This window comes from Camelus ferus, chromosome 6, assembly GCF_009834535.1.
Source record: "Camelus ferus isolate YT-003-E chromosome 6, BCGSAC_Cfer_1.0, whole genome shotgun sequence".
Classification (NCBI taxonomy): Eukaryota; Metazoa; Chordata; class Mammalia; order Artiodactyla; family Camelidae; genus Camelus; species Camelus ferus.
The window spans coordinates 1,871,031-1,887,256 of NC_045701.1; the positions used below are offsets into that span (position 1 = coordinate 1,871,031).

Below are 16,226 nucleotides of genomic sequence, written 5' to 3' on the forward strand. Positions count from 1 at the left end.
TGAAAAAATCAAGTAGCTAACAAAATGCTGCCTAATCGAGCTCCAGGTGGAGACGGTAATCATATTTCCTGAACCAGAAATGAAAATGTGGGTTTTGATACATGATCTGATTGGGACAGATGATTCACAATCAGGACTACCCTGGAAAATACAGACATAGAAAGTACATCTTTTCTTAATGAGTCACAGGAAGAGCACTGATTATTTGTATTTAAAGATTGTTCTCTTAAGTATTTTAGATATTTTCTCAAAATACTATTTTTAGTATTAATTTGTGCCATCTATTATGTTTTCTAAGTAATAATAATGTTAGTCCAGCTGCATCCATTTTTGAACAGAACATAAATTACTGGACACTGAGTTAAAGAGTAGATCGTTATCCAGTCACCTAAGATCTATGGGCCCAATCCTGTGATGGTTCAAGTTGGATATCCAAAAAGTCGGCTCGTAACAGTGAAACAAGGCATATCTTGTTGCCAAGTAGCATCACCCTCAGAGTTCTAGTTAACAATGGAGTAGTCTTGGTGAAAAAGACAGCTTAAAATTAATTTTTCCTTTCCTTTCAGCAGCTTAGAGTAAAAAGCAGGGTAATCTTAAAAAGACACAAATACATGGGCAGAAGACCTAAACAAGCAATTCTCCAGTGAAGACATACGAATGACCAATAGGCACATGAAAAAATGCTCAATATCACTAATTATCAGAGAAATGCAAATCAAAACTACAATGAGGTATCACCTCACACCAGTCAGAATGGCCATCATTCAAAAGTCCACAAATGATAAATGCTGGTGAGGCTGTGGAGAAAAGGGAACCCTCCTGCACTGCTGGTGGGAATGCAGATTGGTGCAGCCACTGTGGAAAACAGTATGGAGATTCCTCAAAAGACTAGGAATACACTTACCATATGACCCAGGAATCCCGCTCCTGGGCATATATCCAGAAGGGACCCTACTTCAAAAAGACACCTGCATCCCAATGTTCATAGCAGCACTATTTACAATAGCCAAGACACGGAAACAGCCTAAATGTCCATCAACAGATGACTGGATAAAGAAGATGTGGTATATTTATACAATGGAATACTATTCAGCCATAAAATGACAACATAACACCATTTGCAGCAACATGGATGGACCTGGAGAATGTCATTCTAAGTGAAGTAAGCCAGAAAGAGAAAGAAAAATACCATATGATTATCACTCATATGTGGAATCTAAAAAAAAAAAACAAAAAACAAACAGAAGAAGAAGAAGACAAATGAACTTAAATATACAACAGAAACAGACTCATAGACGTAGAATACAAACTTGTGGTTGCCGGGAGGAGGAGGGTAGGAAGGGACAGACTGGGAGTTCGAAATTTGTAGATACTGACAGGTATATATAGAATAGATAAACAAGTTTATACTGTATAGCACAGGGAAATATATACAAGATCTTGTGGTAGCTCATGGTGAAAAAGAATGTGACAATAAATATATGTATATTCATGTATGACTGAAAAATTGTGCTCTACACTGGAAATTGACACAACATTGTAAACTGACTACAACTTAAAACAAAGACACAAACACATACACAAACTAAGAGTATTAAAAGAGTAAGATATCAGACCTAATAATAGCTGACATCTACTGAGTGTTATACTTCATGTGTTATCCTATATTTTAATCTCTACGAGACTCCTAAGAGGGAGTTCATGTTATTACCTTCATTTCATACTTGAGGAATCTGAGATTTAAAGTGGTTAAGTGCAAGGTTAACCCGTGCAAGGTAACACAGCTCGTTAAGTGGTGGAACTATTCAAATCTATGCAGTCTGGATCCAAAGATTTCATGCCTTACCATTAACCAGTACATGCATAATATCCACAAATATACAAGTGTATATTTGTAAATATACAAAGCTAAAGGCTGGTGAAAGTTCAGGGAAAAATGCAGGATTTAAATTTCGAAAGGAGCAAAAAGAAGCAAGGGAAGACTTTCCTTTTATACCAGGACTGATGGATTGAAAAGGTTTAAGACGATTGCTTGCATTTTCTGTGTACATGAGTCTACCCACAATGCTCATCTTTAGTCAGTTTCCACTCTATAACGTGAAATAATAATAGTACGTATCTGATAGCTTTGTTGTAAGGGTTAAATGAGTTAAAAAAAACATAGCACTTAGAACCGTGCATGATACCTGGTAAATACTATGCTAGCTTTGATTTTTCTTTGCAATCATGTAACAGTTTATAGTTTGCAGTACGATCTGAAGTAATAGCTCTCAAACTTGAGTGTGTATGAGAGTCATCTGAAAGGCTTGTGCCTCGTTGAGACACAGACCAAGGAGAGATTTGAATTAAGCATCTCTGCTTTAATTATTTAAAAAAATACATACATAATATATGTATAAAGAAACTATTTGATTGCCTAGGCTAACAGTAAAGGAAGCCCACTTTACAGTAAAAACCATTACGTATCTTGGGGGAAGTTGGGTCAATTTAGAGTCAGAGGTGGTTCTCATCTAAGCTATGTATTCAACAAAAGAGAAAAACTGAAGTCCAGAGAGGTGAAGTGACTAGCCCACAGTTACCCACCTGGCAAAGACGTTGCCAAGGTCAGACCTCAGTATTCCAACTTGCCTAGCTAAGCATCCTTTTCTTTAGATGTACTGCCTGTTGGGAGCCTGTGTGAAGGGAACTGATCACAGCTCCAGGTCAAAGTGGACCCACGTTGGCATGTCTGAGTGTGCTGACACGCTCACACAAATTCAGGTCATAGGGGAATAATAGAGCGGGTCTTACACATTTCCTCAGTATACATATTCTACATAGTACCAGGGAGAATTTTATACTGTATCGAGATCAGCCTCAATATAACCAGGTTAACATGTAGACTCTCCTTCTCTGCACTTAGTGTGTACAAAGTAACCCTTTCAAGCAAGCGAGGATGCTGATCAATATGGGTATGACTATTCTTAGCTCTTCCCAAAGAGAGGTCTGGCCTTTGCCCTTGGACACTGGGAGGTGATCTCTAGGCCCCTGGAGGACCCTGCTTGATAGTGGTATCTTTTATGATAGGGGCTTTCAGTCATGCTGTCAGTCCAAACTCTAGAGGAGTTAGACTGAAATCATTAGTCTGTCCTCTGGGAAGGACTGAAAACTAAAAGTCAGCCAAATGGGCAGTGTGACCGAGCCCCAATAAAAACTCTGGATGCTAATATCTTGGGAAAGCTTCCCCAGTAGGCAATAATCTGTGCATGTTGTTACACATCATGGTTGGAAGGAGGTAATGCTCTCCATGACTCCACAGGGAGAAGATGGCAGAAGCTGCACTTAGACCCCTCCTGGATCCTGCCCTAAGCATCTCTTCACTCGGCTGATTTTAATTTGTATCCTTTTGCTATAATACCACGATAATTGTAAACATGGTGCTTTCCTGAGTTTGAGAGTCTCTCTAGCAAATTAGCCAATGTGAGGTGGTTGGGCCCCCCAAATATGTAGAGAGTTGATCTGAAGTGAGGTTGGTTCTAGGGACCCTGAACTTGTGCCTGGTGTCCAAGGGAGGGCAGTCTTGTGGGAACTGTTCCCTCCTCAGATTTGGCAGTTTGGCTAAACTCATTCTAGGGTGATGGTGAAAGCAAGGATACTAAAGGGTGAGGTAAGAAAACTTGGGTATGATTCATAATGGGGAAGTCTATGAAATTGGTGAGTTTAGGGGTCTGTACCTTGGAAAAGGTGAATTAAAAGAGTCTTCCAGATGGGAGGTAAGAGACCAAGATTCTGGCAGGAGATAAAATTAGACCCATTGCGGATCTGAGTGAGAGTCCTGATAGAGTGACCTTAGGCAAATTACTTCAAGCCTTAGTCAAAGAGAGCTAAATATGAGTTAAAAGTGATGATATATGTTAAATGTTTTTAAAATATCACATGTGAAAAAACAAAATGGTTTTAACATTTTCAAAACATCTGAGTGTAACTGTCACAAACTGATATATACTGGAGGAGTTAATAGTTTGTTGATTTTTTCGCCCTCAGAATAGAAAAAGTTATTTCCCTGAGTTTTTTTTTTTAAGCCACATTTCTATACTCAAAACTTTAACTTGATTAGCAAGACTTTATCTTTAATATAGTTCCCCATGTGTATGTTCCCCAGCAAGGGACTTTTATTTATTATTTTTAATTCAGATATAGTTGACATACAACATGTTAGTTTCACATATAAAACATGATTGGATATTTATACATATTGCTAAATGATCACCACAATAAATCTAGTTAACATCCATCACCACACAGTTACAATCTTTTTTCTTGTGATGCGAACTTTTACGATTTACTCTTAGCAACTTTCAAACATACAACAGAATATTATTAGCTATAATTACATGCTGTACATTACATCCCCAGAACTCATTTATTTGCAAGGGACTTTTAGATCCAAAAAATTGGGGTACTTAAGAAAAGCAGTTCATATATTTCAATTTCTCCCCAAATTTCTTATCACTTCTCCGATGTGTCTGATTTGTATCTTACTTACTCCCCCACATCATGGATTCAAAATTTTCAGAACATTAACATTTAAAGATGGTGCCCCTATTGTAAGATGAATTTTTCCAAAGTAAAGGTCCTGGGTGGGGCGTACGGCCCTGGAGTTTTACCAGAGGCAGAATGGCCGTGCTTCTGAAGCTCAACCTCCAGGGTCAGGCTCCGGAGGTGTGTGAGGCTGGCCGGCGAGATTGACAAATTTGGGAGTCCTCTGAGGGGCGCTGCCCCTCGCGTGCTGGAGGCCGGCTGGGGGCGGCGCTACAAGTGGATGGGCGCGAGTGGATGGGCGCGAGTGGACGGGCGCTGCTGCGACTCGCTCCAGGGGTCTTAGCTGGGCAGGGCCAGGAGAGGCCCATTTCCCACCTGGATTAAGATGGATCCGATGGGGTCGTGGTTTTCCCTCTCCTGGGCCATGCCTGGGGCCGGGCGGGGCTCCCCGCCTTTCCTCGCAGGCGCGGTCTCTAGGCTCGGAAACCCTCCGCGCAGCGAGCTCGTTGCCATGGTAACCCCACGCGCAGCGCGGCCTGGTCCACGCCGGGAGCGGAAGAGGGGGCGGGAGCGGGGGCGGGGCCGGCCGTGCTTTCCGAGAACGCGCCTGCCTTGCGCGTCTCCCCCGCGCGCCGGCGGCCGTGGTGCCGCCCAAGGCGGAAGCGGCTCCCGGACGGAACCGGCTCGCGGGTGCAGCGATGGCTGCTGGCGTCCCCTGCGCGCTCGTCACCAGCTGCTCCTCCACCTTCTCCGCAGACCGGCTGGTCCAACGTGAGTAGCGAGGCGCCCGGGCCCACCTCCAAGCCCCCCTCCGAGCCTCGGCGGGCGACAGTCCCAGCACCGCGGCCTCCCTCGGGGCCTCTGTCCCCGCCGCGGGCCCTGGACACTTCTCCTCTCGGTGGTGGTCCGAGGCCCCTCGGGTGCCCCGCACACTGCGGTCGAGGTGCCCAGTTCCCCAGGTGTCCACCCCTAGCTCCTACACTCGCTGCTTCTCTGGTTTCTCGGCCCACCGTTGCGTTTCTTCCAGCATTTTCTGTGAAGTGGGACTGATCGCTCCTCCACCCAGCCCGGGGCTTGTTGTGGGCAACCTTTGAGGTGAACCGAAAAGGCGCTCTGGAAACTGTACGGAGGCCCGCGAGTGTCAGGTGCAGGAATCGTGGTTTATGTTCCCAGCCCTGCTCCTGAAGTGAAGTGTGTGGTTCTTGGCCACCCCTTGATGTGTGCACTAAAAGGCTAAGTTAGCCTTGTACCCTCCACCCCGCAGTTATTCACAGCCGTGCCTTCCTCCTGAGGCTACGCCCTCCGTCAGCGAGTTTTTGGTTATTACTGGGCCCAGTCTCTCTGACTCTGGACCTTCATCGTGGTTGTCTAACGAAGTAACATAGGCGGGCGAGGAGACCAGCGTAGAAGAGAGAGAATAGGACTGAGTCATAGGCTCAACTCCTCCACTAAAGGACTCTGCGAAGTTGATTATAACTCGGGACTCCTGTTTTAAATGCGTGGCTTTGAGTCAGAGCCGGGATGCTCAGCTGTAACGTAGTAAGCACACTTAACCTCTGCCCTTTAGTTTTCTTATCTGAGAAATGGTGATAATTTTCACAGGATTGTTGTGCTTAACCCAGAGTAAACAGTCGATAAGTGGTACATACTGTTATTCAAGCACATTGTCTCTCTAAGCCCTCAGTTTCCCAATCCTGAAAGTGGGTCACATGAACCCAGCTCACAGGATTCTTTGAAGGACGGGTGATGTGACGTTTTGAAAGCACTTTGTAAACTGTAAAGCATCATGGAAACTGTAACTTTTCCCTGTCATTTTTTCAAATGACAGAGTTAGGCAGGATGTCCCTCCAGCACAAATACTCTATAACTTAGTTATCATTTGTGATCACTTAAAAAGTTCCTTGCCAGGGTAAAAGTTAATTGCAACACTTACCGAGTGCTCTGATTATGTCATTTCTTACCTCTGAGCAGTGCCCCTTCCTTTTTTTTTTTTGTTGTTTCATTGTAAAAGTAGTGCATAGCCAATTAAGTAGGATTTAACATATGGAGAAAAGATGTTGGCCCTGGTCTCATCAGCCAAGCACAAATACTGTGTTAACATTTCTGTGCATTTCCTTCCAGCTTTTTTTCCCGAGGTGTAGGTTTTTAAAACTTCGTAACTGCATTTCATATGTAATTTTTATCCTGATTTTTTATATATAACATTAAAATATATTACTATATTTTAATATATTGTATTTTTGTTATATATAACATAACATAATTTAACATATTTTAATGTTATATTTAAAAATTTAAAATACTAAATACTAAACCTTAAATATTTGTATGAATATATCAAATATATTTGTATATTTGACATACAATATTTCATAATTTTTCTCCTGCTGTTTTTCATTTACCATTACATCATAAGTTAGTTTCCCTCAAATATTACATCTAGTGAACATATCAGTATTTACTCAGAATTCTTAAGATTCTTGGTGTATTTAACTGTCCAGAAGAATTATATGCATAACTGATATATGAAAGTCCTTTCAAAGCCAGTCTCAGAGATGTTTAAGTTTTCTTACGGCTGTCATGTGCTTTAAGGATCGGAATTGGCAGACACGGTCACTTCCTTGAAGGAGCTGATTACCTGTGGTTAATGAACAGTACCACTGTACTTTGAAGTAGATTAGCATGATTGGGAGTAAGATTAATTCTGTAAAATAATCCACTTTATTTCTATTCATAAAATGCCTCTTGGATAACTTTTGTGGTGGTTAAAATTTGATGACCTTTCTTTTGTGACTTCATGTGATGTGGTGAAAAATAAGAGCAGTCAGTGAAGAGATTACTTGAGTGAGAAAAAGTGAACTATAAAAGAGGGCTTTCTTCATTTCTTCCAGGTTTACAAGTAGGGTAACCACGGATAGCTTTAGAATGCAGTATTTGCTGAGCATTCATTCTGTTTTATCTTAAAGATTGAATTAATCACAAATCAAGTCTAATTCTGGCATAAAAGATAAAGATTACTATAATGAATGATTTTAAGTGTTCAGTGACATTAAGCCATAGTCTGATTTTGGATTGAGTCTAATTTACCCTTTTGGGAAGGTTTGGTTTCCTTCCATATGTCAGGAAGAAGAACCTTTAGGGTTTCTCCAGTTTCTCTTTCCTTCAACTTATGATCTATTTTACCGCTTTTAACCAACAGCAGGGAATATTTCATAACCAAGAAGCCAAGTTTATTCATCAACTTGAAATAAAAATCAGTAGGCCTCTACTATGGATAAAGTGTATGTGTGAACTTTGTAAGAAATTTTTCATTTTTGTCACTCAGAGACCTTATCTGCAGTATTGTGGGTAGATGTCTGACCTTAGATAAATGGGGCATTACCAGTGTAGCCTTTTAAAGGGACGTGAAGGCTCAGGATGCTTGTGCAAGGCTGTATGTGGTGTGACAGCAAGTGTTAGTACCCCCAGGCCAGATCGCCCTCACATATGTTTATATGAATGAACATTTTACTTGCATTCTCAAAAAGTATATTCTGATATTAAGAACAGAGCTGGTCTCTTTGCCAGTTACAGTACCCAGAACGACCACTAAGATACCATTCCTTCCTTCAAGAAGAGTGTAGTGAAACTGTGCGCTTTACTTGTGAAAATATTAAAATGTAGATAACCTAGCTTTTAACATCTTACTCTTCTTTTCCTAGAAGGAGCCTTAGATAGAAAAATCTCATTTGGTTTTAATGTATGTAATGCTAACGTAGCAACCATCAGCCATTTAGGTTCTATACCTGAACATTTGGAGCAGACTTTTTTTTCTTCTAGTGAAATGTGGGGATCTGGAGATATTATAATCATAACAAGCATTTATATGTATGTCAACACTCTTCCCAAACATGTTTTCACATAATTCATTTTGGTCCCTGTATCCCTGTGCTTTCGTGAAGTCAGGTTTTCCGCCGTCTGTAAATGGAGAAACTGTGGCTTGGCAGCACTAGGTGGGTTGCCCAAAGTGCTCAGCTGACAAGTGCTGGAGCATATGCTCACCTTCGGGATTCGTGTGCACGGACTGTGTGAATGAAACGTGTTGGAATTCCTTAGCAGTCACAGACAACTATTTAAATTTAAGGTGATGGCGTTGGTTCTAAAAGAAGATTTTAAAATATGCTTGCATTTCCAGTTTAGAGTGGTTGAGGTCTTAATTCTGAGTGAAGAAAAAAAGAAATCCCTGTCCACAAGACCTGTATTCTAAAATGAGCATTTGCATGGCTGGGTTATTTTCTCTTGACTGGACTCAAAGTAGAGACTATATATATATATGTCATTCCTGTGTAGAATTAACATCAAAAATAAAAGATTGCTCCAGATCATCTCTAACATCCCTTCTAGATGTAAAATTCTGTTATCACTTACTTATTTTTGTTTTAGATTATATAATGCTGCTTAAATTTTCTTACATTTTTTTTTTTTGAAAACTGAAGAATCAAGCCCCAGTTTCAAGTTGCGGTAGACACTTCATTTGTAGTAGAGGATTTGACACTTTGTGTTTGGAATTCAGATGCATTTACTCATGGAAGCAATTGCTGGTCCTCAGGTTTCTAAAAGTGCGGAACCAGGTAGCTTGGTTATATGAGTAAACCAGGCTTCGGGGAATTATACGGGCAAAGCCAGCCATCAGGATGATGTTGCTGCTTTGGGAAACATTCATCCTTCTGTATGACTGGGACTTTGCTTATAGGTCAATCAGACTCCTGTACTTAAACAAAGATCTTAAAGTAATTTACTGAGGAAAACATTCTTATTTCAGAAGTAGGGGCTACTGTACAGCTCAGCCAACATTCTCAAGCAACAGGATAGAGATGAGAGCTTGGGTCTTCGAATGTGCTTTACTCTGTAGCTGCTTGAGGTATTCTGAGTGGAGCCCTTTAGTTCACCCTGGGAATAAGTAAGAATTTTTGCCTAAGCGAAAGTTGCTTATTTTGTTGTGGTCGGAGGACTCTGCCTTTGATGGGATTGTATATTTCCAAGTCTTTATTTTCTTCAAAGGAAGAAAGATTGGGCAGCAAGATTTAACCACGAGGGCCTAGAGTTGTCATCACAGAGGGATTCATGAAGTGGTCAGACTAAAGCAGTGATTTCACACGGTAATGGGGGTGAGGGAAGAACTCTGATTTCTTTTTAACTGTGATCCTTAATATAGTTCAAATTTTTGAAGTAATATTAAAAGAAGGCTCAAGATTTTTATCTTTATTAAAAGAGGGATGTTAAGTCATCAACCTAAGAATAAGGGAAGGAATAAATACAAGTTTACATTCTCTCCAGACCCAAAGGGACTTAACACATTCGTGTTGTCTTCGTGTGTGTGTGTGTGTGTGTGTGTGTGTGTGTGTGTGTGTGAAATTAAAGCTCAAAGAGGTTGTGGTTTTCTAAGATTGTTCAGCTCATAAAAGCTGGGGAGCCAAGATTTAATTCTAGTTCTTTTATATATGTGAAATATGATGAACTTCTTGGTGACAGAACTGTAGGCATTCAAGGTGAAATTAGGGACAGGAGAGAGCACAGTAGAAGATTTTACTACCAAAATGAGAACTTTAGGGCTCAAAATAAGTTTACACTTTTTCTTTCATGGTAATTGGAGCCTTAGTAGATGAACTATGACAAGTTAATAATAAATGAAAATGCCTCTTTCTTGGTTCCCAATTTGTTTTTTTTTTTTTAATCCATAGAGAATTTCTTTGAAATCTTAGACATTCTTTAGCTGTGGTTGATGAGTTAAATGATTATAAGGTTTTTGTCTTCCCGACAAATGGCATTCCAATAAACGAGGGTGGAGAGCTGGAGGAGAGACAGCAGTGGCGAAATACTGCGCATCAGCCCACGTTGCACAAAACCACGTATGATACAGAGAGTATTGTGTCATCCTGGAGGGTTCTGAGTGCTGTCTAGACTCAGACCTTTATTTCTGGACCATCTAACTGCTTGTTTGTGTGTAGCCAGAGGTAAAAACGTCTAGAAACTATGCCTTGGTCATTTGGTTTATAAACAACTCGCTACCTTTTGCCCTGTATAATTCCTCAACAAAAAGTGACAGTAAATAATGAAATCTGATATAAAACCATTTTTTTTAAAGGTTACTGTGTGAAAATTGTTTTGAATGTGTCTGGCAAGAGTGGTAATCTGGACACAGCGTCATATTTATGTTGGAGCCAGGGCACACAGATACCCCGACAGCCCTCTAAGCCAGGCTGAGGTGGGTGAGAACAGAGAGGACAGTTGTGAGACTCTTAAAGAGCCTTTGTGATGTTTTAGGTTCAGTAACAAATAGCCTTTTTAGAGTTGAATTGTCCACACAGCCCTGCAGGCTGGTTCCACACACAGGTAGGGTAACGTGTTAATATGCCCGGATCAGAATCAATGTGCTCAGAGCAGGAAAACGTGACCGTTTGGTAGTAAACCGCGCTGCTAAACTGACATAATAGAGTGGCCATTCTGGGTGAATTCTGCTGGGGCTGTTCAGGACTTTTGTTGGGGGGAAATGTGGGAATTGAGCACTGAGTTCTGCTCTTCCTAGCTATCTGACTTTAAGCAAGTTCACTTTTCATCCCACAGATCGTTACTGAGGTCTTCACGTGTACCATCATTATTCTAGGTCTCTTAAACCTGTGGCCCAGTCACCTCGTCATAAAACCAGGGCATTATCTCCCAGCTCCCATGCTTTTTTAAGCAGCTTTACTGGGGTGTAATTTAAATACCATACAATCCACCAGGGGGTTTTAAGTGTAGACCATTTCTGTCATTCTAGAAGGAAACCTACCTATTAGCAGTCATTCTGTGTTCCCACCCCCCCGCTCTGGGCAGCCGCTGGTGTACTTTCCCTCTCTATAGCGTTGCCTTTTCTGGACATTTTACGTAAAAGAAATCACGTAAGAGGGTGTCTCTTGCGTCTGGCTTCTTTTACTTACCTTGATGTTTTTGAGACTCATCCATGTTGCATGTATGGATGATCCATCGTATGGCTAGACCACATTTTGTTTATCCATCATCTCTCGAGAGACATTTGGCTGTTTCCACTTTCTGGCTATTATGAATGGTGCTGTTATGGGCTCTGTAAGAAACTACTGTACTATTTTACAAAACTGCCAGACTTTTTCAGAGTGGCTAAATCGTTTTACCATTCCTATCAGCAATGTTTGAGGGTTTCGACTTCTCCGTATTTTTCGCAACCCTTGTTATTGTCTGTATTTTTTATTTATAGCCATTCTAGTAGAGATGAGGTGGTATCTCATTGTGGTTTTCACTCGCATTTCCTTGGTAGCTAATGATGTTGAGAATCTTCTCAGGTGCATATAATCCATTCCTATATCATCTTTGGTGAAATGTCTATTCAGATCTTTGGCTCATTTTTAAAAAAAATTGAAGTATTGTTGAATTACAATATTGTGTTAGTTTCAGACATACAACAGAGTGATTCAGTTATATATATATTTTTTCAGAATCTTTTCCATTACAAGATATTGAATATAATTTCCTGTGCTATACGGTAAATCCATGTTGCTTATCTATTTTATGTATAGTAATTTGTATCAGTTAATCTCGTACTGTTAATTTATCCCTCCCCCCACTCCCCTTTGCTAACCCTAAGTTTGCTTTCTATGACTGTTTTGTATATAGATTCATCTGCCTTATTTTTTAGATTCCACATATAAGTGATATCACATAATATTTGTCTTTTGCTGTCTGACTTCCTTCACTAAGTATAATATTCTCTAGGTCCATCCACGTTGCTGCAGATGGCAATATTTAATTTTTTTTTATGTCTGAGTATTATTCCATTGTATGTGTCTTCCTAAGCCAATCCTCAGTTGACTGGCACTTGGGTTGTTTCCATCTCTTGCTTTTGTCCATTAAAAAAATTTGTTTTGTCTTCTTATTAATGAGTTCTAAGAGTATATTCTGTGTTTTGGATACAAGTCCCTTATCACATATGTAACTTGCAAATATTTTCTCCCATTCTGTGGCTTATCTTTTGGTTTTCTTGATGGTATCATTTGAAATGCAAAAGTTTTACGTTTTGATGAAATCCAACTTATCAGTGTTTTCTTTTTCCATGATCCTTTGACCACATGTTGTCCAATCATGATTCTGCCCTTCTTGAAGGACCTTTTGGATCCTGGGATGTTGGATCTGTTAGCTTTGTGATATTTTACATCAGACCAAGCTTATTTTCAGTATTTGAATACAGGAGTTACAGAATAAATGTTCTTCATTAAATTTACTCTGTTTTGGAAAATTCATCTCAGACATGTTTACCTTCTTTCAGAGTAAGTTAGCATCTGCTGCAGATTCTGTTGTCAGCCTGAGAAGTCACTGACCTTTTTTTGTGAAGTTTTATTACTTAATGCTGATTTGTGTATGAAAAATTGCCATTTGAATATAAAAGTTATTTTCATCTCATAATTGTCCTGTTTAGGCTTATGTGTTCTTTCTTCCAGAAAAGCCACCATTTATAAATTATTTTCAAAGCATCAAAGATTAATTGCCAGGTAATTTTTATGGTTAAAATAATTAAAGAATACATTTGAGATGGATTTTTATCAGAGAGAGATTTTTCTCAGATGCAAATAAAAGGCATTTATATCTGTGGTGGGAGGTTATGATGCCTGGCTGTATAAGGCAAATTTCAGTTCTGTGAGAAAGACTAAAACCAACTTTGCATTCCACAACTTTTATTTTATTTCATAAATACAGTTACGTGAGTTCCGCAAGTTCTTTTGCTTTAGATCAGGGTTTCTCAGCCTTAGCACTGCTCGCATTTTGGGCTGAGTAATTCTCTTTTGTGTGGGGCTGTCCTGTGCATTGTATTCACGGCCTCTGCCCACTAGGTGCCGGTAGCACCTCCCCACTTGTGACAACCAAAAATGTCTCCAGAGGTTGACATGTCCCCCGGGAGACAAAACTCACCTCCTGGTAAAGAACTACTGCTTTAGATACACATCAAGAACTTGAATTTTGAATAAATAGGTAATAGTAATGAAATTCAAAGAAGATCCCTCCTTTCCCCCCCAGATACGGGCAGAAATTGTCCCTCAGCTGTGCCACTGGGATTGCTAACGTGGTCTTTGCATGCAGCCCATGGAATTAAGAGGCTGATGGTTCCTCCTTGGCCCTCAGAAAGCCCTTCTGCGTACTCTTCCTCCTCTTCCCGCCAGCTTCTCCCTCTGTGTTCTTTTGCGCATGGTAGCCTGTCACTGTGTCACGAGGTCTTCTAAGGGCAAACAGACCATGAATCCCCCCTCCCCACCACATCCCCCCCGTCCCTGATTATTTTAACATGAGGTGCTGGTGACCAGTCCCAGGTGGCTAGTGGGAGAAAGCGGACTTGAGGAAAAGGAGGAGGACGGGGTTGGATTTCCTCTGCTTCCACTTTGAGAGCTTCTCCGCTGTGATCTCAAAAGCCCCAAAGCATGTGAAAATGTGAATTTAGAGTGGGACCAGAGAGAAGGGGGGTGGGAGGAAAAGGTAATGAAGTGTTGTAAGCAAACCAGAATTGCTGTACTCCTGTTAAAGCAGGGGATGCTTCAACTCAGTCCCCTCCTCTTCTCAGCCACTGAGTCCTGCTCCATGGAGGGCTCTGTCACATATACTGAGACCAATACTGCGTGCACTTGAACCAGGAGGCTGCAGGCTGATTACTCAGAGAATCGCTGATAAGAATTTCCCGACATTTGACTCTTTGAAGATCCAGCTCCGAATGTTGAGGTTTTAACCTTAAATGCTACATGCGCTCCACAGGCCCTTCTTCCTACAATAGTGCTGTCTACTCCTAGGATGTGGGGAATAATCTGGTAGTTAATAACTGCTCCTGAGTCTTGGACAGAGCAGCACCCGCCTCGCATGGCATTCTCGTGAAGTTGTGGCTGTGAATTGGTGACTGGTTGCAGCAACGTGGAGCCATTGTGAGTTTTGAAGCTCTCTCTTTGCCTTTCCTTGCTGCTTAATGAAAACTCTGGCTGTCAAGTTTTCTTCCTCGTCATATTTTGCTCAATTCTTTTCTTTCATAATGCCTACTTCCCCTGCAACTGACGTCAGTCTCTGCTTGCCTCCTGTAATTTTCCTAATTGCTTTCTCTCCTGTCTCAGTCTGTGCCTGAACAAGACAAAAGAAAAAGTGGCGAAGGCATATTTTGGGACGGGAGGGGCCAGAGCAGCTTAAAGAAGGTGATTATTTCCTAGTTGTAATGTTTCTCACTGACCCTCCTTAGTGCGTGTCCGGAGGGCTGTCACGTGTGCAGGAAACTGATCTGGGAAGGAGGAAATGAACAGTTACTGAGGGTCTGCCCTGTGCCCAGCGCCTGCCTGTGCTTCATGTGCATTGGTTTTATTTAATCTGCAAGGAGCCATTTGAGGGGTGTTCTTGTCCCCTTTTGCGGGTGAGGAAATGAGACACAAAGAGGTTAATTTGTCATTCTTACCGAGGGCCAGCATTCAAAGGCAGGTCCCTCTGACCCTGGGTCTGTGCTGTCTCTATTTCTGGGCCTCTTCTGCTCTGATTAGTGGTATGGCCATCACAAAGGGAAGGGGAGGAACTGTCCGTCCCCAGAAGAATGGATACCATGAAAGGCAGTTGTACCAGGTAGGAGGTTACAATACCTGGCTGTAAAGGCAGCTTCAGATCTGTGAGAAAGAATGAAAGCCACTGTATTCTCAGAAGAGTGCTGGTTTCTGGAAGGATTATCTTGATTTGAGGTAGCAGGTATCACTTCCCTCAGGGCGTAGAAAATATGATTTAACCACTGGACAACATCTCTTCACGACGAATGTCGTGATTAATTAAGTATACATTAATTCTACTGGTATTCAAAGTGTCTTTACTCCTACTAGGAAGTATGAAATAATCTAAGACAAAATCAGTTCCCTGAGTTTAGAATGCGCTGATTTGGTCCTTTTTGACTGGGGTAGATAGATGAGGGGGGAGGGTAAGGGGTACACGTATATGTGTATGTGTATGAAATTGGGTATCTGCAGTGTTCTGGGAATTCGCGTGGGAACCTCAGTGGTCTTCTTAGTTCATGCTATAGAGAGTATTACCCCGTACTGATTCTGAACCATAGGAAGCTACTTGCCTCCTTCCTTTCGATTGCTTTCCAAATTTACACTTTTTCTGAGGGAAGGAAAAAAAAGGAGCAAAGAGGAGCAGGAAGAGGGAGCTGCTGGGTCACTGAACTGAGGTGCTTCCTTGGCTTCTGGCTCTCTTCCAACTCTTGAATCTCTTCACTGACTTGCTATGAGGGAGGGACTGTGGAGGCAGTAAGTTTACCCAGGAAGTGAACAGTAAGTAGGAGTTGCTGGAGAATTGATGGCTACGTAAAACAGTATCTCAAACAAAGAAAGAGATTTATATTTGTATTTAAAACTGAAGGCAAGCTTTATACTTGCTACTGGAACTGAGCTGACATTTAACTTCTCATCCCCAAACACTTTGAATTAACTGTTCTAAGCTGTGAAACCAAGTTTGTAGTAACAGACCCGGCAATCAATCACCTAGTATTTGTCTCTTAAAGAAAAGGATGTATTACAGCTCCACCAGGTGGCTGCCAGCAGTGTGAATGAGACAGGTCACCTGTCCTCCAGGAGGAGGGGGAAGCTGCTCTTGATTTTATTTGTGCATCATCTTAACTACATCAGACTTCCGTTTAAGGAAGGGCAAAGAAG

The 16,226-nt window shown here is 41.3% G+C and overlaps 2 protein-coding genes across 4 annotated transcripts in view; one reads left to right on the forward strand and one right to left on the reverse strand.

Annotated features, from left to right (window-relative positions):
* Positions 1-5,165, reverse strand: part of IQCH (IQ motif containing H) — a 187,500-nt gene extending 182,335 nt beyond the window's left edge. The window contains 1 exon segment of the mRNA XM_032480865.1: positions 4,897-5,165. Coding sequence (XP_032336756.1) covers positions 4,897-5,034 — 138 coding nt within the window. The 5' untranslated portion in view covers positions 5,035-5,165.
* AAGAB (alpha and gamma adaptin binding protein) overlaps positions 5,150-16,226 on the forward strand; it is a 56,893-nt gene continuing 45,816 nt past the window's right edge. For all 3 annotated transcript variants that reach the window (XM_032480894.1, XM_032480896.1, XM_032480895.1), the window contains exon 1: positions 5,150-5,292. In XM_032480894.1, coding sequence (XP_032336785.1) covers positions 5,220-5,292 — 73 coding nt within the window. In that variant the 5' untranslated portion in view covers positions 5,150-5,219. The remainder of the gene's footprint in view (positions 5,293-16,226) is intronic.